Raw genomic sequence first — 21848 nt, 5'->3', positions numbered from 1 at the left:
GGGGGACAGAGGTTTCCGGGCAGGAGTTGATCGCGGGGAGGGTTTGCCAAGCCCGCCTTCCTCTTAGGCGACATTTTCCCACCTTCGCCTCATCAAGCAGTTGGTCCCTTACCTTTACCGTCCCGACCTGGCCACTGTGATCCATGCGACGGTCATCTCCAGGCTTGACTACTGTAATTGGCTCTACGCGGGGCTGCCCTTGAAGCTGTCCCAGAAACTCCAGCGGGTGCAGAATGCTGCAGCGAGGCTCCTCATGGGGTCTCTGCCATGGGAGCATATTCATCCAGTGCTTTTCCAGCTGCACTGGCTCCCGGTGGAGGACAGGGTCAGATTCAAGGTGCTGCTTTTGACCTTTAAAGCCCTTCACGACCTAGGACCCTCGTACCTACGGGACCGCCTCTCCCGCTATGACCCACGGAGAGCCTCAAGGTCCATAAATAGCAACACCCTAGAGGTCCTGGGCCCCAAAGAAGTCAGATTAGCCTCAACCAGAGCCAGAGCCTTCTCAACACTGGCTCCGGTCTGGTGGAACGCTCTGCCTCATGAGACCAGGGCCCTGCAGGATCTGATTTCTTTCTGCAGGGCCTGTAAGACAGAGTTGTTCCGCCTGGCCTTTGGCCTGGAGCCAATTTGATTCCCTCCCTCTCTTTTTTCTTTTCCTTTCTCCTCCTGCGATGAGGCTACATTTTAATATTTTAATGTTTCAATATTTTAATATTGTATTTTAATCTTGTTTTTAAGTTGTATTCATTCAACTTGTTTTTATTATTGGTTGTTAGCCGCCCTGAGCCTTGGCTGGGGAGGGCGGGGTATAAATAAATAAATAAAAATTATTATTATTATTAGCACATTTCTCCCTTGCGTCCTGAGTTCGAGTGTCTTCAAAGCCCATGACCCCTTTGGTCGAGGCTGTTCTCCAACTGGAGCACTCGCAGGCCAGTGTTTCCCAGTTGTCGGCGTTTATACTCCATTTTTTTAGATTTGCCTTGAGACAGTCTTTAAACCTCTTTTGTTGACCACCAGCATTACACCTTCCATTTTTAAGTTTGGAATAGAGTCGTTGCTTTGGAAGACAATAGTCAGGCATCCGAACTACATGACCAGTCCAACGAAGTTGGTGTTGAAGAATCATTGCTTCAACACTGGTGATCTTTGCTTCTTCCAGGACACTCGTATTAGTTCGCCTGCCTTCCCAGTGGTGTGTCACATTTTTCGGAGACACCATTGCTGGAATCTTTCAAGGAGTTAGAGATGGCGTTTATAAGTGGTCCATGTTTCACAACAGCTAGGTTGGTAGTTCAAGAGCCTAGACTGAAACTTAGAAGACTAGTTTCAATGGACCAAGAATAGTTTTCATGGCTGGTTCTGACTTTCCCCTTTTCCCAGTGGGAATTCCTACTTGTAGAGCAGAGGCCACGGCTGGTCGGCAGCTGCAGTGCCTGTGTGCTTTGTTCTGTTGTTGTTGTTGTTTAGTCGTTTAGTCGTGTCCAACTCTTCGTGACCCCCTGGACCAGAGCATGCCAGGCACTCCTGTCTTCCACTGCCTCCCGCGATTTTGTCAAACTCATGTTGGTAGCTTTGAGAACACTGTCCAGCCATCTGGTCCTCTGTCGTCCCCTTCTCCTTGTGCCCTCAGTGCTTTGTGCTGGAGGGCACTGTTTCGTGGCACTCACTGGTTGCTATTGGACAGTTCTTTGGATAGTCTGAGCAGATTGGTTGAGCGAAAGGCTCAGCCTTCATTAGGGCAAATGTTCTACCCTTATTTATGGGAGCCTTTGGAATAGAAAAAGGAAATGACTGTGTCAGGATGTGTTTTGTGGGGAAATTTGCAGAAGTGAAGATGTTGATTTGGGGTACAGTCGGAGGGGGGGTATGGTGCCTGCTGGAGGGGGAAACCCCCCGCCACCCTTTCCAAAACTTCCGGTAACAATGTTAAGAATGACCCAAAGCTCTCCCCTCTCCCTATTCATTTCATTTGCTTCATGGAATTTATACACTCCTTGACTGCATGAATGAGGGGACCAGGCCCTCTGGGTCCTGGCATGGCCATAGCTCTTGAACCCAGAGCGCTTGGGACTGCCTTTCTCTCTCTGCCAGCCCTTCATGCTCTGGGCTGCCTCTTTCAGACTCTGATGATGCCCCTTCAGGTCACTGAACTGCAGAGAGATGGAAGGAATTGGTCGTGATGGGCAGGCAAGGATTGATTAGGCTCCACATATGTATTTCTGTTCTGCAAATTCGGGGGTTCACTGTTTTCTCCAGATGCCCCTCCTCACACACAAACACCCCTCAAGAATTGGAGCGGCCAGCGTCTGAGTTGCTCTTTCCGCTCATCTCTTCTAGGATCAGGTGCTTAAGGCGGCTGTTCAGACGCTGTTACGTCTGATGCCACATCTGGTGGCCCCCCAGCAAGACCCAGAGCAGCCTGTGGCGCCAGGTGAGCAAGTGGCCCTCCTTTTTTGGACAGAGGAGGGCAGGAATGGGCATGGGGGGCAACTAGTCCAAGGATGCAAAAGAGGACTTTGAGAGCTTGCAGGGCAGCAGCTGAAGAAGGAGCAAAAAGGGTTTTCTTGTGTGTGTGTTTCTTTGTGGCTGATTAGCTGTTCTCCCTGTGCAAAGGTCAGAGGGGGCAGGGTTTCTGTTGAGTCAGGTGATTAGCTGTGGGAGGTGCGCCTGGCGGCGTGCGCAGTTTGATCCATCTTTTAGATTTAGGGGAGCTAGTCTCAAATGTTTGTTGGGGGAGACCTAGGTTTTTTTGGGGGGGTTATTTGTCCTGTCTTCACGCTTTTTATGATGAAGGACCACTGTAGCCACCCCCAACGACACGTTTTCAAGATGGAGGGTGAGGAACAGCTGCAGTCGCCTGTGGTTCCTGCGCAATGTTTGCCATCTTGCCAAAGGTTGCAGGCAGCTTTACCTGCAGCAATTGTATGTTGATTGCCCACTTAGAAGACAAAGTCCAGCAACTGGAGGAACGTGTAGCTACGCTCCAAATAATTAGAGAGCTGGAGCTCTTGGAAGCAACAGAGAACACAGTCTCCACCAAGGATGAGAAGGGGACACCCCTGAGAAGGAGGCTAGTTCACCAACACAGGTGCCAGATATATGGAGAAACGTGACTCAAAGAAGTAGGAGGCCCAGGGTTCGCTCTGATTGTTTAGAAATACACAATCGCTTTGATGTCCTCTCCCCTAGCATGGAAGACGAAGAACAGACTCCATTTGAGGATCTCTCCCTCATTACAGTCGATCAGGTATATGAAGACGATCAGCAAAGTCAGTCCTCAGGGAATGTGCAGGCGACCTTGGAACGGACAGCTCACGGAAGAACCCTGACCAAACCTAAGAGGAGGCGTGTAGTGGTGATAGGGGATTCCCTACTGAGGGAAACAGAAGCAGTGATCTGTGGGCCTGACAAGATGTCTCGGGAGGTGTGCTGTCTCCCCGGGGCTAAGATCCAAGATGTAACTGAACGACTGCAAGGAATCATAAACCCACTGACAAATACCCCTTCCTCTTGGTTCATGTGGGAACCAATGACACTGCAAGCAATAGCCTCCAGAAGATAAAAAGAGACTACGAGGCTCTCGGCAGGAAATTGAAGCAACTAAATGCACAAATTGTCATCTCATCTGTCCTCCCAGTTGAACGACGTGGCCCAGGGAGAGAGGGAAAAATAGTGGAAGTGAACAGCTGGCTTCGCAAATGGTGTAAACAGGAACGGTTTGGATTCTTAGATCACGGACTGCAGTTTCTTGAAGATGGACTTCTGGCAAGCGATGGGCTGCACCTCACAACGGTTGGGAGAAATGTTTTTGCCAAAAATCTCAGAAACCTCATCAGGAGGGCTTTAAACTGACTAATGTGGGGGAGGGAGACAGTGTTCCTGAAGGTAGGAGTCTATCAATTGATGAAGATGATCATCCAAATGTCATAGACCAAATGGAGCAAACAGCACGCAGACGTAGTGGTGGGAGGAAAAAATCCTTAAATAAGCGACACGGGGGAATGATTAATGGACTTCAATGTCTGTACAGTAATGCGCAAAGCATGGGAAATAAACAAGATGAGCTTGAGCTCTTGGTACAGCAAACTAAATATGACATAACAGGCATCACTGAAACCTGGTAGGATAAGTCCCACGATTGGAATGTAATAATGGAGGGATACAATCTATTTCAGAGAAACAGACCAGACTAGAAAGGAGGAGGAGTGGTGTTATATGTCAGGGATGTGTATACCTGTGAAAAGATCCAAGATTTATAACCTCAAAGCCAAAGTGAGAGCATTTGGGTCAAAATTAAGGGAGAGAAGAATAACAGACCTCATTGTGGGAGCTTACTATAGATCCCCAAGCCAAGCGGAGGACATAGATGATGCCTTCCTGGAACAGATGGCCAAGCATGCAAAAGGAAGGGAGATAGTAGTAATGGGGGACTTCAATTACCCGGATATTTGTTGGATGTCAAACTCAGCCAAGAGCATAAGGTCAAACAGATTCCTCACTGGCCTTGCAGACAACTTCATTGTCCAGAAAGTGGGAGAAGCAACAAGAGGAACAGCCATTTTAGATCTGGTCCTAACCAATGTTGATGACCTGGTTAGTGGGGTAGAAGTGGAAGGATCATTAGGCGCGAGTGATCATGCTCTTCTGAAGTTTACTATACAGCGGAAAGGAGCAGCCAAGCATACTGGGACTCAATTTCTTGACTTTAAGAAAGCCGACTTCATAAAACTTAGGGAAGTGCTGGGTGAGAGAATAGAATAGAATAGAATAGATATTTATTACGGCCATAGGCCCATACAGATAAAAACAAGACATAAATAACAGCTTGTGCACGTGGGAAAAAACAGCCGTACAGATCCCATGTACAGTAATACTAAAAGGAAAGGGAGTTCATGATGGCTGGGAGTTTGTTAAGAGGGAGATAGTAAAAGCACAACGTCAGGCAATACCAATGAGACGGAAACATGGAAGGTGCCTAAAGAAGCCAGGGTGGCTATCTAAAGAACTTTTAACTGAGTTAAGATTAAAAAAGGATGTGTACAAAAAATGGAAAAGGGGGGAAACCACCAAAGAGGAATTCAAACAAATAGCCAGCACGTGTAGACACCAAGTCAGAAAAGCTAAAGCACAGAATGAACTCAGGCTTGCTAGAGAGGTTAAAAGCAACAAAAAAGGCTTTTATGGGTATGTCCGTAGCAAAAGGAAGAACAAAGAAACTGTGGGGTCACTCCGAGGAGAAGATGGTGAAATGCAAACAGGGGACACAGAAAGGGCTGAACTCCTCAATGCCTTCTTTGCCTCAGTCTTCTCCGATAAAGAAAACAATGCCCGACCTGAAGAATTTGGAGCAAATGATTCAGCAGAGGAAACACAGCCCAGAATAACTAAGGAGATAGTACAAGAATACTTGGCTAGTTTAGATGTATTCAAGTCTCCAGGGCCAGATGAACTGCATCCAAGAGTATTAAAAGAACTGGCAGATGTGATCTCAGAACCACTGGCAGTCATCTTTGAGAATTCCTGGAGAACAGGCGAAGTCCCGGCAGACTGGAGGAGGGCGAATGTTGTCCCTATTTTCAAAAAGGGGGAAAGAGAGGACCCAAATAATTATCGCCCAGTCAGTCTGACATCAATACCAGGGAAGATTCTGGAGCAGATCATTAAGCAAACAGTCTGTGAGCACCTAGAAAGGAATACTGTGATCACCAATAGTCAGCATGGATTTCTGAAAAATAAGTCCTGTCAGACTAACCTGATCTCGTTTTTTGACAGAATTACAAGCCTGGTAGATAAAGGGAACGCAGTGGATGTAGCCTACCTTGATTTCAGCAAGGCATTCGACAAGGTGCCCCATGATATTCTTGAAAAGAAGCTGGTAAAATGCGGTCTTGACTATGCTACCACTCAGTGGATTTGTAACTGGCTGACTGACCGAACCCAAAGGGTGCTCATCAATAGTTCCTCTTCATCCTGGAGAAGAGTGACTAGTGGGGTGCCACAGGGTTCTGTCTTGGGCCCGGTCTTATTCAACATCTTTATCAACGACTTGGATGATGGACTCAAGGGCATCCTGATCAAATTAGCAGATGACACCAAACTGGGAGGGGTGGCTAACACCCCAGAGGACAGGATCACACTTCAAAACGACCTTGACAGATTAGAGAACTGGGCCAAAACAAACAAGATGAACTTTAACAGGGAGAAATGTAAAGTATTGCACTTGGGCAAAAAAAATGAGAGGCACAAATACAAGATGGGTGACACCTGGCTTGAGAGCAGTACATGTGAAAAGGATCTAGGAGTCTTGGTTGACCACAAACTTGACATGAGCCAACAGTGTGACGCGGCAGCTAAAAAAGCCAATGCAATTCTGGGCTGCATCAATAGGAGTATAGCATCTAGATCAAGGGAAGTAATAGTGCCACTGTATTCTGCTCTGGTCAGACCTCACCTGGAGTACTGTGTCCAGTTCTGGGCACCACAATTCAAGAAGGACACTGACAAACTGGAACGTGTCCAGAGGAGGGCAACCAAAATGGCCAAAGGCCTGGAAACGATGCCTTATGAGGAACGGCTAAGGGAGCTGGGCATGTTTAGCCTGGAGAAGAGGAGGTTAAGGGGTGATGTGATAGCCATGTTCAAATATATAAAAGGATGTCATATAGAGGAGGGAGAAAGGTTGTTTTCTGCTGCTCCAGAGAAGCGGACACGGAGCAATGGATTCAAACTACAAGAAAGAAGATTCCACCTGTTAACGGAAAAATCTGAGGGCTCCCTTGGACAAAAAGTAAAGACACCAACCAGGATAACTTGGAGCAAAACAGCAGCCTGTAGGCTTGGCCTTTATTGAACTGTTGCAACAGGGTATTCCCTTCACTTGCAGGAGAGAGGAAAGACCCAGAACAATGGGCTGCAAGACCTTATAAAAACTTTTGAAATTCCCCTCCTCCAGGTCAAGCCCACCCCCAGAAACATCATGCATACATTACAGAAAGGAGGGGTTGAGGGAGGAGTTGTGGTGGTAACCTGAGTGTCCAGTCACCTGGCTGGTTCCTCCTTTCCCCCTCCCCATGAGTACTTTCCAGGTGACAGAGGGGAGTTTGCAGTTTCCTGCCCCCAGAGGGAAGAGCTGATCATTGTCCTTTGTTTCAGCCTGTGGTGAATCCACTACCATATGCAAGTTCTTTGTCTTTTTTGATTGTCTTCTGTCTGGGATTATCAGGGCTGACATAGCAACTGGGCAGGGTTCCTGTGGATGTGCTGGGATGGTGAAGGGATTATGGCTGACCAGAAACCAAGCACCCCCCTTTGATAGTCCTTGTCACATGGAGTAAAAAATGGAACAGTGCAAATCCGATGTATGGTTGATTTTCTATGAATTTATAACAGAAATGTGGCGTATGTAGTGTGTGAGTGTGAGTGTGTGTGAAGTTTGTGCAAACAGAATGATTGGGGTGGGGGGTTCCTGCTACAGTTCCCCCCTTCGGAGATAAGATTGCAAAGGTGGCTACTTTGCAATCCTTTTCTCCGCACAATTTAAGGTGGTAAATAATAACCTGGTATTCTCCGTCCCAGATGTGTGTGTCCATGTGAACCTGAAAGGGACTTGGATATCATGCTACTTTAAGGATATTTGCATGGAAATATAATGGTGTAACAGTGCACTGCTCAGTTACTTGTGGTATTCTAGCACCTTGGAAGAAATATTTTCTCAATAGTGATCTATGCTTTACATTTAGGCAGGAAGGTCCACTAATGACTGAAAAGTGCAGTTTGCTTCCCCCCCCCCCGCCATTTGTGTGTTCTCAGGTGTCAAGGTAGCTCTTCTGTGGTCTCACATCGGCATGGTGTTGCAGTAGTGGCAATCCCTGGTGAATCCACTTAGGGCTTTCATATTTATCATGTAGCCTGGCACCCACCACAGCTGGCACAGGTTTCGGACACGTCCTGAGAGAAATGTCTTTGCCTTGGCCAAAATCCATGGGATTTCTTATTATTATTACAGGCTCTGGTCTCGCAGTCCTGGGAAGTTGATCACTTGCACTTTAAGGACCAAAAAGCTAATTGCAGCCTGGATACACTTGCCCAATTCAAACTGAGTCCAATTTAAATTTATGTGCCCATGGTTCTCAACCTTTCAAACCAGTCTGTAAAGGAAAACCGTTCTTAAAAGGGCACTTTGTCCAAATAAGACAATTTAACTCTATAAGGGATCATTCCTGCTAAACCAAAGCATATGCACCTTCATGTATCTTATAAGCTTCTCCTTGGTAAAGCAAGTTTTAGCACATTTTAAAATGGATAGGGAAAGTTGGCAGAGTGCCAGGTGGGACAATGAAATGTGGTTATCTAAACATTGGACTACACAATAGTGTGAGCTATCAGAAAGTATAAAATGCATGAGAATTGGTGTGCAAGCAATAAGACATTAAACATAAAAATTACACACAAAATACCCCCCCTTGTGGAAATAACACACTGTCAGACACATTTCAACATTCCTACATAATAACACTTAATACAAAACAAACTAATTAAATATCAGTTGCATATCTTGACACAATTGTGATCTTTTACGCATGTATCTTTTGAATCCTGGAGGCTTGAGGTTCAAGTGAAAAGATGTCCTTGCAAGTCAACTCCACCCCCCTTTGTCAGGCCCACTCCCCTGGCAGTCTATAGCCTTTGAAAGAGATAGCTGTGGCCACTTGAAAAACTCTGGTGTCTTGTGATGACGAAGAACTGAGTGAACTGAGTTGAGGGGTTGTTGCTGCTTTTCATCCTTGCACATCTGTAGAAGTGATATCCTGTAAGGGGGCAGGGTTTTGGGGACTTATTATCTGCTAAGTTTGTTTGCTTTCCTTCACTTAGTTTTTCTTGTTGTTGTTCTTTTCATATTATAATTACTGTTATAGAAAGAGAACTGTAAAAAATACAAAGGTTAAAAAATACAAAAGAAAGCAAAAAATTAGATTACCAGTCAGATGAAAACAAACTTGACACAAAGACATCAGATTTAGAAAAGAATTATTATTAAATATATTATCAAAACCACGGAGATTACTACTAGACTGAAAAAAATGGGAAAACCATGGGGAAAAACTTTAAATTCACCATATGCTATCTGATAAAAGAACTTCATGAAACTGACTTTCAACATGTGATGAACATGTCCCCAAAGTAGAACACACAGACACAAAATGACCTATGAGGAACCAAAAATAAATAAATGCTAAGACACGCAATTAATAAGAAACTTGAAGTAACCTGAAGTAATCTGTTTTGGCATTTTAACATCCCAAATGATGTGGCAACAACGCTTTGATTAACTTCATAGACATCATGGAGAAACGGATTAAATAAATGAAAACAGATTATTTGTAACTTAAAAAAGTGTCAAGGCCACAAAGAGATGGAAGTTAGCAGGGATTCAGACTTGTTTCACAGAACAGAAAGAAAGTTGCTGTGGGAGGAAAAAGGGACAAACACTTTGTTATCGGGGTTCACATATCCTGTTAAAAGGGAAAATTATTTCATGTGAGAAGTTTGTCAGGAAATGCTGTTCCTAAAATTCCCATTGAGGGGGGGAATGCTTTGATATTTACCTGTGAAAAGTATTTGGCATGTTAAGATTTGGAACTTGGAAAGCTCTTGACTTTTGATGGGCTAGTTTTTTTTTTTTTTTTTTTTTTTTAAAGCCTTTTGTCTTACGTAGCCCCTGGAGCAAAGAAACATTTTGGGTGATTTCCCTCAATGGTTCAAAGTTTTTGCATTTGGATAAATTTCTCTCTGCAGTTCTCGAAGAAACCTCCTCTCCCCCCTTACAGTTCCCCCCTTCCTCTCTCTCTCTTCTTTAGCTAATCTAGCTTCTGTGCATGTGCAGAGTTCATGTCTCAGCAAACGTTTTATACTATTGAAAATGTTGCATCCTTTGGCTAAATTAACATTTGAATATGGGAAGGGAAGGGTATGGAGTAGATTTTAAAAATAGGGTTAGATTTTAAACAAAAAGGAGAAACTCAGCAATTTAAGTATTCACCAAAACTAGCAATTTCAGCCGAAGCAAAAGAGACTGCTTCCTTTATGTACAGGAAAGGGCTAATATCACTCTGGCTATTCGCAGAACAATGCCACACCCTTATATATGGGGGAAATGGCCAGAGGGTCAGAATTCATAGGATTTTATTTATTTTTTAACATTCTCAGCCATTTCAGCCTTACCATTTGCAGACAAAAAAATATAATTATTATTATTAATATTATTTCCTGCCCTTTATTTACAGGAATGTTGTTGTTGTTTAGTCGTTTAGTCGTGTCCGACTCTTCGTGACCCCATGGACCAGAGCACGCCAGGCACTTCTGTCCTCCACTGCCTCCCGCAGTTTGATCAAACTCATGCTGGTAGCTTCAAGAACACCATCCAACCATCTCATTCTCTGTCGTCCCCTTCTCCTTGTGCCCTCCATCTTTCCCAACATCAGGGTCTTTTCCAGGGAGTCTTCTCTTCTCATGAGGTGGCCAAAGTATTGGAGCCTCAGCTTCACGATCTGTCCTTCCAGTGAGCGCTCAGGGCTGATTTCCTTCAGAATGGAGAGGTTTGATCTTCTTGCAGTCCATGGGACTCTCAAGAGTCTCCTCCAGCACCATAATTCAAAAGCGTCAATTCTTCGGCGATCAGCCTTCTTTATGGTCCAGCTCTCACTTCCATACATCACTACTGGGAAAACCATGGCTTTTACTATACGGACCTTTGTTGGCAAGGTGATGTCTCTGCTTTTTAAGATGTTGTCTAGGTTTGCCATCGCCTTTCTCCCAAGGAGCAGGCGTCTTTTAATTTCGTGACTGCTGTCACCATCTGCACTGATCATGGAGCCCAAGAAGGTAAAATCTCTCACTGCCTCCATTTCTTCCCCTTCTATTTGCCAGGAGGTGATGGGCCCAGTGGCCATGATCTTCGTTTTTTTGATGTTGAGCTTCAGACCATATTTTGCGCTCTCCTCTTTCACCCTCATTAAAAGGTTCTTTAATTCCTCTTCACTTTCTGCCATCAAGGTTGTGTCATCTGCATATCTGAGGTTGTTGATATTTCTTCCGGCAATCTTAATTCCGGCTTGGGATTCATCCAGCCCAGCCTTTCGCATGATGAATTCTGCATATAAGTTAAATAAGCAGGGAGACAATATACAGCCTTGCCGTACTCCTTTCCCAATTTTGAACCAATCAGTTGTTCCATATCCAGTTCTAACTGTAGCTTCTTGTCCCACATAGAGATTTCTCAGGAGACAGATGAGGTGATCAGGCACTCCCATTTCTTTAAGAACTTGCCATAGTTTGCTGTGGTCAACACAGTCAAAGGCTTTTGCATAGTCAATGAAGCAGAAGTAGATGTCTTTCTGGAACTCTCTAGCTTTCTCCATAATCCAGCGCATGTTTGCAATTTGGTCTCTGGTTCCTCTGCCTCTTCTAAATCCAGCTTGCACTTCTGGGAGTTCTCGGTCCACATACTGCTTGAGCCTTCCTTGTAGAATTTTAAGCATAACCTTGCTAGCGTGTGAAATGAGTGCAATTGTGCGGTAGTTGGAGCATTCTTTGGCACTGCCTTTCTTTGGGATTGGGATGTAGACTGATCTTCTCCAATCCTCTGGCCACTGCTGAGTTTTCCAAACTTGCTGGCATATTGAGTGTAGCACCTTAACAGCATCATCTTTTAAAATTTTAAACAGTTCAGCTGGAATACCATCACTTCCACTGGCCTTGTTATTTGCAGTGCTTTCTAAGGCCCATTTGACTTCACTCTCCAGGATGTCTGGCTCAAGGTCAGCAACCACACTACCTGGGGTGTACGAGACATCCATGTCTTTCTGGTATAATTCCTCTGTGTATTCTTGCCACCTCTTCTTGATGTCTTCTGCTTCAGTTAGGTCTTTACCACTTTTGTCCTTTATTATGGTAATCTTTGTACGAAATGTTCCTTTCATATTTCCGATTTTCTTGAACAGATCTCTGGTTCTTCCCATTCTGTTGCTTTCCTCTATTTCTTTGCATTGCTCGTTTAAGAAGGCCTTCTTGTCTCTCCTTGCTATTCTTTGGAAATCTGCATTCAATTTCTTGTATCTTTCATTATCTCCCTCGCATTTTGCTTGCCTTCTCTCCCCCGCTATTTGTAAGGCCTCGTTGGACAGCCACTTTGCTTTCTTGCATTTCTTTTTCATTGGGATGGTTTTAGTTGCTGCCTCCTGTATAATGTTGCGAGCCTCCACCCATAGTTCTTCAGGCACTCTGTCCAGCAAATCTAAATCCTTAAACCTGTTCCTCACTTCCACTGTGTATTCATAAGGGATTTGGTTTAGATTGTATCTTACCTGTCCAGTGGTTTTTCCTTCTTTCTTCAGTTTAAGCTTGAATTTTGCTATAAGAAGCTGATGATCTGAGCCACAGTCAGCTCCAGGTCTTGTTTTTGCTGACTGTATAGAGCTTCTCCATCTTTGGCTGCAGAGAATATAATCAATCTGATTTCGATGTTGCCCATCTGGGGATGTCCATGTGTAGAGTCGTCTCTTGTGTTGTTGGAAAAGCGTGTTTGTGATGACCAGCTTATTCTCTTGGCAGAACTCTATTAGCCTTTGCCCTGCTTCATTTTGAACTCCAAGGCCAAACTTGCCAGTTGTTCCTTTTATCTCTTGATTCCCTACTTTAGCATTCCAATCCCCTATAATGAGCAGAACATCCTTCTTTGGTGTCACTTCTATAAGGTCTTGTAATTCTTCATAGAATTGGTCAATTTCAGTTTCTTCAGCACCAGTGGTTGGTGCATAAACTTGGATTACTGTGATGTTAAAAGGTCTGCCTTGGATTCGTATCGAGATCATTCTATCATTTTTGAGACTGCATCCCAGTACAGCTTTCGCCACTCTTTTGTTGACTATGAGGGCCACTCCATTTCTTTTACGGGTTTCTTGCCCACAGTAGTAGATATGATAGTCATCCGAACTGAATTCGCCCATTCCCGTCCATTTTAGCTCACTGATGCCCAGGATGTCAATATTTATTCTCGCCATCTCATTTTTGACCACATCCAACTTACCCAGGTTCATGGTTCTTACATTCCAGGTTCCTATGCAATATTTTTCTTTACAGCATTGGACTTTCCTTTCGCTTCCATGCATATCCGCAACTGAGCGTCCTTTCGGCTTTGGCCCAGCCGCTTCATCAGCTCTGGATCTACTTGTACTTGTCCTCCGCTCTTCCCCAGTAGCATGTTGGACACCTTCCGACCTGAGGGGCTCATCTTCCAGCGTCATAACTTTTATATGCCTGTTGTCTTTGTCCATGGAGTTTTCTTGGCAGGGATACTGGAGTGGCTTGCCGGTTCCTACTCCAGGTGGATCACGTTTGGTCAAAACTCTCCACTATGACCTGTTCATCTTGGGTGCCCTGCTCGGCATAGTTCATAGCTTCTCTGAGTTCTTCAAGCCCCTTCGCCACGGCAAGGCAGTGATCCATTTACAGGAATGGTCAAGGCTAATTCTACTTGATTATTCATTTGTATGTGCTTAAACTTTGAGTAGACTTTTAAGTCTGATTTTTTAAAAAAATGATAAACACTGTAATCACTCAAATGCTTGATATTACCAGTTGGGCTTCACCTCTCACCTTTTAAAACTAAAGAGCAAAGCTAGGCTGAATTTCAACTCCATTACCACACCAGAATTTAAGAATTACCCTCCAATGCTTGCAGACACATAGCCTTCCACACAGGCACAAATTGGGAGAGTTGAAAGGGGACCCTGGGGTCATCTAGTCCAACCCTCCAAAATATAGGGTTCACAGCAAGATTTCGCAGCAAGATTTGTACTACCAAAGAGGCATACACATTTAAGTACAGATTTACAGCTGGGAAAGGAAACATCTATGCTCATATCATGTACTAAGGAAGAGGAAAATAAAAGTACATAACTTTACACAGAACCCTTTTTGCAGATCTTGAGATAGTTTGAGTGAGTTTGAAATGATATTTAAGGAAGAAGTGAACAGTTTTCGTAAGATAGGGAGAGGATCTCTTATAAAGCACAGTTAAAGCAGCCCTAGATTTGATTTTTTTTAAAGGGAATACACAAGTGTTGCCCCCTCCCCTCTTTGCAGTTTCCTTTAAAGGAAGCTTACTCGGGAGTAAATTTACCTGGCACAGAAGTAAGAAGGGAGAAAACAACTGAAAGAGGCAGAGTGAAACAAGGGGGAGGGAGGCATTTTCTAACAAAAGAGGCCATGAAGTCTTATAGAGACCAATATCAGGAGCCTTACAATAACTCTTCTGTCCAACCAAATCAAAGTTAAAACTGGACTCAAATATTTTTTCTTAGAATGAACACCATACTTTTATAGGCATACGCTTAATGAAATACACTGCATTTTAGCTTGAGAGAGCAGTTGTGCTCAACTAGGCTTTTGCAGCAGAAACATTAGGCTAACTTCTCCTTCCAAAAATAGACTGGAGCAGAGGTTTACTCACAAACTCAAAAGTTACAACAAAACATCATTTACCATTAGACTTAAAATTACCCTCCTCACTTAAAACTAGAAGAAAGAGGTGGGGTAATTCCCCTTTTAGAACACAAGTAGCACGTATACAGGATTTCACCACTTGGGAGGGAAACTCTCCTTTAGAGCCTCTCTCAAATAACAAACATTTGCACACTCCATTCTCCATTTTGTTTTGTTTAAGATCGATAAGGCGCAACATGGCTTTCTTAGATTTAAAATTTTGAAGCAAGCTTGCAATTTAAAACTATGTGCATTTAAGAACAGTCTGTGGATGCCAAGGCCAATGTAAATACAAACCCTTGAAATATTTCTAAATCTTTGAATACATCTCTTATTCATTTTTTTTTATTTTTTTTATTATTATTTTTTGCCTCTGAGCACCATTAAGTTTACAGTTTCATGTTCTAGCTTTAGATTATAGTTTAACAACACAAATTTGATGTGTTCAGCTCTCCCTAAGAGTTCACACCCTGATTTTGTTGAAGGATCCCTGAGGTGGCCACTGTGCCCTGGGTTCTAGGTGGTGGGCCTAAGCCACCCACTAAAAGTTACAACGGTCTCGTACTTTGTACTTGGAAAGACCATTTTGCCCCTTTATTTTATTTCTATTTTTTTTCTAATTGGAGATGACAAGCTGGAGGGGCATATTAGAGTCCTCTCTGGGGCAAAAGGCTTCATGGAAGCTTTGTTGCCAGGAGGAGTCCAGCTAGGGTGTTTAGTGAGCTCCCATTCTCTCATATGTTATTATTGGGGGGGTTTTTTCGTTAACAAAGTACGCTAAAGACAGAAAGAGTGGAAACACACACACAAGGGAGGAGGGGCAATGGGAAAGAAAGGGGTAGAAGAAAGATTCTTTCAGTATTTGGAATATCCTTGACTTAGCGCAATCCCTACTTGTTTCTTAACCACGAGCTATTTGCTAAAAACCTCAAGCCTGAACGGAAACCTAAACCACGGGTCTCTGCCCGGAAACCTAAACCACGGGTCTCTGCCCGGAAACCTAAACCACGGGTTGCTGCCCGGAAACCTAAACCACGGGTCTCTGCCCGGAAACCTAAACCACGGGTCGCTGCCCGGAAACCTAAACCACGGGTCTCTGCCCGGAAACCTAAACCACGGGTCGCTGCCCGGAAACCTAAACCACGGGTCGCTGCCCGGAAACCTAAACCACGGGGCTCTGCCCGGAAACCTAAACCACGGGTCTCTGCCCGGAAACCTAAACCACGGGTCGCTGCCCGGAAACCTAAACCACGGGGCACTGCCCGGAAACCTAAACCACAGTACTGTTTCAAGACTAACCCTAGTGTGGGGCCCCAATTGTGAACCTCCCCTCTACCTTCCACAACAGCCTCCTGCCTAGCCTTCGGACTAAGTTCGGATTCCTTACTAAACGCCTGCACAGTGCAGTGCCAGATCAGGACCCGAGAAAACAAAGTTTTGAAAGGAAGCAAATGACCTTGCGTTCTCACGTACCCGGGTCATCCCTAACAAAGGTCGCCGGGCAGGAGGGGCGGCTTCATTTGCATAAGCAGAGAAAGTAGAGAGAGGTTTGTAAGGGCGCCCCTGGACGACTCCGAAAAGGACGTCAGAGAAACAATAAGCACCACGTTTTCCTGGCCACACTTCCGAAAGGGAAAACGGGGGAGAAAAGGAGAGAGATTTGTAGGGGACGCCTTTGGCCGACTCCGAAAAAGGACGTCAGAGAAACAATAAGCACCACGTTTTCCTGGCCACACTTCCGAAAGGGAAAACGGGGAGAGAAAGAGAAAAGGAGATTCAAGATTTGTAGGTGTAACGTTGGAAATAAAGGAGAAAGATCTGGCTGTTGTGGAGACGTTATTTTCCACCCTCCTCCCAATGTATTTCCTGCAGAACCATACTCACGTCCGTTGATGTCCCTCGCGGATCCCGGGATCCTTTTCTTTTTTTTTTTTTTTTTAGCCGGCTTGACCTCGCCTTTGCTTCCCCTGGTTGGGCTTTTGGTGACGATTGATTACCGCCCACAAAGAGGAGGCAGGGAGAGGAAGAGGGATCTCTGGGCTAAGGTTGCCCAGTGGCGCCTGATCCCCTCTATCTCCCTCCTCACCTCTGCAGGAGAACCAAGTGTCCCTTCGTGCGGTTGCCAACTGTTAACGGAAAAATCTGAGGGCTCCCTTGGACAAAAAGTAAAGACACCAACCAGGATAACTTGGAGCAAAACAGCAGCCTGTAGGCTTGGCCTTTATTGAACTGTTGCAACAGGGTATTCCCTTCACTTGCAGGAGAGAGGAAAGACCCAGAACAATGGGCTGCAAGACCTTATAAAAACTTTTGAAATTCCGCTCCTCCAGGTCAAGCCCACCCCCAGAAACATCATGCATACATTACAGAAAGGAGGGGTTGAGGGAGGAGTTGTGGTGGTAACCTGAGTGTCCAGTCACCTGGCTGGTTCCTCCTTTCCCCCTCCCCATGAGTACTTTCCAGGTGACAGAGGGGAGTTTGCAGTTTCCTGCCCCCAGAGGGAAGAGCTGATCATTGTCCTTTGTTTCAGCCTGTGGTGAATCCACTACCATATGCAAGTTCTTTGTCTTTTTTGATTGTCTTCTGTCTGGGATTATCAGGGCTGACATAGCAACTGGGCAGGGCTCCTGTGGATGTGCTGGGATGGTGAAGGGATTATGGCTGACCAGAAACCAAGCACCCCCCTTTGATAGTCCTTGTCACATGGAGTAAAAAATGGAACAGTGCAAATCCGATGTATGGTTGATTTTCTATGAATTTATAACAGAAATGTGGCGTATGTAGTGTGTGAGTGTGAGTGTGTGTGAAGTTTGTGCAAACAGAATGATTGGGGTGGGGGGTTCCTGCTACACACCTAAACATTAGGAAGAACTTCCTGACAGTAAGAGCTGCTCAACAGTGGAATTTGCTGCCAAGGAGTGTGGTGGAGTCTCCTCCTTTGGAGGTCTTTAAGCAGAGGCTTGACAACCATATGTCAGGAGTGCTCTGATGGTGTTTCCTGCTTGGCAGGGGGTTGGACTCGATGGCCCTTGTGCTCTCTTCCAACTCTATGATTCTATGACTCACTTGTTCCCATGTCCTTCTGTTTGCAGTTCTGCTGCGATTCCGCATCCCAGCCCCAGGGGGTGAGTATTGGAGAAAACAAGAGCAGGGACTGGATCCCTCAGACCTGCCCCCTTTCCCCCCCCCCCCACTCTGCACTCTGAGATGCGGAGAAGCCCTCCCCTCATGAGGAACTGACAGCCTGACTTTTGCATTTCAGCTGCTGGAGGATGAACAGCTCTACCTCCTGGGGGCCATCCAGAGCTGCCAGGCAGCTGAGCTCAGGGGGCTCCGATCCCTGAAGTGCTCCAAGCAGGCGACGGCCCAAGCCATTCTGGTGAGTGATGGGGGGTGTGGGTGGAAAGGGTTGTGCATCTGCGTAGAGGAAGACCCTGCCGGCTTAGGGCATGGGGTTGCCATTCCCCTGCAAAGCCAAGCCTGGTGTTTGGGGTTAGAGCTGATTTTCCTCCTCTTCCAGGACATCTTGGGGCCCTTGGAACACTTCAGGTATCGCCCCCTGACCCTGGCCCTTGCCTTGGAGGCCCTCCTCCAGCTAAGGTGAGTGGGGTCTTTGGCGTGGATGGGGTTGTGGGTGCGGGGCAGAACCCCAGGGGGGAAGAGCAGGCGGGAGGGAGAAGGGGCAAGGGAGACTCTAACCCTCTCCCTTTCATCTCTGCAGCACCATGAGGCCCAAATTCAGCTGCGATATGATCAGTGCCATCCTGCACAGGACGTTGGAGGCCGTGCTGAATGGGGCCGAGGAGGAGAGAGAAGTATGTCCTTGGTTTTGACTTCCCTTCACAGGCTCTTTCTTCTTCTTTGTCACACACTTGCAGAATCCAACCCAGCATTCACACTCTCTTCTCTCTTTTCCCGCAGGAACTGAAGAGGCACTTCCGGCTCCTGCTGGGGGGTCTCCTTATGGAAGCCCCCAACCCTGGCACCCTCCTCCACCTTCTCAGCATAAGTGTCCCGATGGCATCAGGGGTAGTTTTAGGGTTGGCCCCCCCCCGTCCCTTACCCAACGGACTGCCCCATTTCTGGGGCACAGAGCCTGTTTGGCCCCCAATTTGGTCCAAGACCAAAGCTGGCAAACCCTCATGGTCCAGAAGTGCCAGGGACTCCGTGGTGGGGGCAGTGGGGGCTGCTTTGGCCCAAACTGGCCCCTGACTCTGAGATGCTCTTTCCTCCTGCAGGACCTCCGAGGATACGCCCTGGGGGAAAGTGGGGAGGCTCAAGAACTAGCGGCCAGCAGCATTTCCTTGCTGCTGGCCGTTGCCCGGAAATTCCCCAACCTCAGAGTAAGTACCTTGCCTTCTTCTATTCATTTCTTTGGTTAATTTCACCCCCCCCCCCAAGATCACATCCCCAAGTGATCTTTAGCACAGATGATGTGGTGTGTGTCCCTGGGGCCCAGGATGAGGCCAGAGGCTTTTCCTGCCCCCTTTCCTGCTGCTGCTGCCCTTCCACCTCTGCCCAGGAGGCTGCAGGGCCCAGGGAGGTCCTCTGGAACAAGGGATTGGGCCCAAGACAGAGGGAGACCTGTCCTTCCAGGCGCTGCGTCTGTTCTCTCTTGCTCCCATCTGACCCCGATTTTTCTTTCCTCTGCAGATGACAGTAGTTCGGCCGGACCTGCCTTGCTTCCGCCTGAAGCCGCAAGAAGGTAAGCTCCACACCTTGGAGACAGCGACCTTTGACTAAAGGTCTGTGGGAAAATCTCATTCTCATTTTCATTTTCATTTTCATTCTGTTCTCATTCTCATTCTCTTCCATTCAGATGACATCATCATTGAAGATTTATAGGTAGTGCGGACCTCGGGCTCCACTGGACACCCGAGAGAGGCCAACATCCAAATGCACTCAGCACGTAAGACTTTCTCAAAAGCCCATCTGTAGTTAGAGATGCCCTGTTTTATCTGTGAGAGAAGCAGGCACTCCTGGCGACCTGCTTACCTTTTTTCTCTTGCAGGTGACAGAATGATGCCGGCAAGACCGCCTTCTCCATCTTTTTATGGCAGCAGAAGGGAAGCAGTGGCTGTGGGACCAGATCAGGTAGGGGGAAGCTGCCTTGTGGGGACAGAGGCCAAGGGGTGGAACGGTGTCATGGACTGGTTGGGCACAGAGGAATGGTGGGAGGAAGCAGCTGGAGAACCAGGAAGGGAAGACATCTCAGAGCCCAGGGAGTGGAGGGGGCACAAGGAGCAGCAGTCAGAGGGAGAAGAGGCCGGGGAACCAGGGGAGGGGAGCCAATGGGTCTCAAACCCTCGGTGAGTGAGGGACTTTCCCCTGTGTCAGCAGATGGAGCGGACAAGATCCAGAGAAAGCTGCTTGTGCACGTGCCGTAGAGGGAAGCCAGGGGTCGATCTGATTCTAAACCTCCACTGCCTCATGGGATGGCTTCAGGAGAAGAATAGGCTCCAGAGTAAACCCCACACAGATGCAGAGTGGAGTCCCTAGGATGGCTGGGTGGCATTTTGTAGGCCTCCTTCTGGCAACTCCTGCAGCCCAGCTGGTGCCGTGTGCCTTGCTCTTCTTTCCTCTGGACCACCTCAGGGAGGCCGGGGGGGGGGCGGGGGGCGGCTCTGGGCACAGGGTTGACACCTTTGTTTTGACAAAAGACAGGACAGGGCAGGGGACAGAGAGAGATCTGAAAGCTGTTAACATTATTTTGCCTCAAAAGATCTCACGGAATTTTGGGTTTTTCCATTCCTTAGGTTATATGATCTATTCCCTGTGTAACTCCACGTGTCAAGAAGAAAAAGAACTGGAAGAGAATGGAATAAAAATAAATATAAAAATAAAAATAAATATTTTTAATGGATTTTGAATAAATGCACAATAAATTGTTACTGTTTTGAATTTCAGTGTGTTATTGTCTTCCCTTGATCTGGACACTTTTGTTGTTGCAGCCTTAGTTGTGGTCCACTAAGATCCCTAGATCCTTTTCCCTACCAGCAAACCAGTGTCCCTCATCTTTTATTGGTGCAGCTGCTTCTTCCTGCCAAAGTGCAGAACCTTAGATTGACCAGAAGTCCTCTTTGCTCGCCTTCAGGGTGTGACCATGTCGCAGTCAGTGCTGTGGTAGCTCTGTGTTGCATTAACACAGTTCAGTGCAATTGCCTGGTGACAATCCAGTCCAGCTGGTGCCAGTGACCTGAGATCTAAGATCTCTCCAGGACACGGAGTGCTTTGCCTTGGTAGAGCATACCATGTTCGTGACGCTGAGGCTGTGGTATGAGCACAGTTCAGGTAGCCTTTGTCCGTTCTTGTTCAGGTCCCGATACCAAGGGGCCTCTGCGGTTATGCCAGCTGTGATGAACTCTTTCAGCAGGAATAGTAATAGTAACAATAAGAATAATTTTATTAAATTTTAACACCCCCCCCAATCTGGTTAGGTTTCCCCAGCCACTCTGGGCAGCTCCCAGCAGAACACTAAAAACAGAATAAAACTTCAAACATTAAAAACGTCCCTAAACAGGGCTGCCTTCAGATGTCTTCTAAAAGTCAGAGAGTTATTTCTTTGACATCTGCTGGGAGGGCGTTCCACAGGGCGGACGCCACTACTGAGAAGGTGTTTGCAGGCTCAAGTCTAGTTCCTCGCAGAACTTGTTCTTGATCGGTATATCAGAGCACACATCTGTGGAGCGTAGGGGGCATATGCCATGATTTATTGGCCCATAGATGGTCTTTGTGGCTTTAAGGAAACTCTGTGCATCATGAGTGTCAGCTAAGTGCTGGATCTCTTGAGCTTTTTTTATCCTCCAGGTGTTCTTTAGTTCTGTGGTTCTTCTTTGAACCTCAGCCTTAGCATTGGCATAGGTTTTTTTCTTAGTGGCACAGTTTCTATCTCTTTGCCAGATCTGAAAGCCCTTCCTTTTCTTGTCAATAATGTGTTCAATCTCACTGTCATTCTCATCAAACCAGTCCTGGTGTTTCTTGGTTTGGTATCCAATAGTTGGTTCACCGGCTGCAATAATGATGTTTGTAGCTTGGTCCAGTGTTCCTCAATGTTATCAGGGAATTCTGAATGTGGATGGTCCTTAAGAGTCGTTTGGAAGCAATCCCACTTAATATGATCTTGAAGGGCTTGAGTGTTCATTTTGTTCATTTGAGTGTTCCTTTTGCGCCTTGGTTTCCTTCCTTGAAGCCTGCGTTGAGGATAGCCATCGTGGAGCATAATAACCGGTGATCTGTCCATCAGTCGTCAGCACTCGTCATAGCTCTGGTAAGGAGCTCATCACGGCGATCTTCAGCTCAGA

At 46.3% G+C, this 21848-nt stretch overlaps 1 protein-coding gene across 2 annotated transcripts; it reads left to right on the top strand.

Annotated features, from left to right (window-relative positions):
- The first annotated feature begins 528 nt into the window (after window positions 1-528).
- Window positions 529-20448, top strand: LOC308575673 (uncharacterized protein). 2 transcript variants are annotated; one of them, XM_081174491.1, is made up of 10 exons: window positions 529-2437; window positions 17640-17671; window positions 17810-17926; window positions 18068-18147; window positions 18269-18362; window positions 18469-18552; window positions 18786-18890; window positions 19201-19252; window positions 19559-19641; window positions 20304-20448. In XM_081174491.1, the coding sequence occupies exons 1-10, from the start codon at window positions 2386-2388 to the stop codon at window positions 20310-20312; spliced, it is 708 nt and encodes a 235-aa protein (XP_081030617.1). In that variant the 5' UTR covers window positions 529-2385; the 3' UTR covers window positions 20313-20448. The 2 variants fall into 2 exon arrangements, 1 of the variants encoding a protein (XP_081030617.1); XR_014002907.1 differs by lacking the exon at window positions 18068-18147 and adding an exon at window positions 19367-19456 and having other exon boundaries at window positions 18469-18890.
- The last annotated feature ends 1400 nt before the right edge of the window (window positions 20449-21848 follow it).

The sequence above is a fragment of the Podarcis bocagei genome (genome assembly GCF_964188305.1).
Source record: "Podarcis bocagei genome assembly, chromosome: 16".
Taxonomy (NCBI): domain Eukaryota; kingdom Metazoa; phylum Chordata; class Lepidosauria; order Squamata; family Lacertidae; genus Podarcis; species Podarcis bocagei.
Note: the sequence above shows the minus strand (reverse complement) of the source record. Positions and strands in the feature narration are given on the sequence as shown.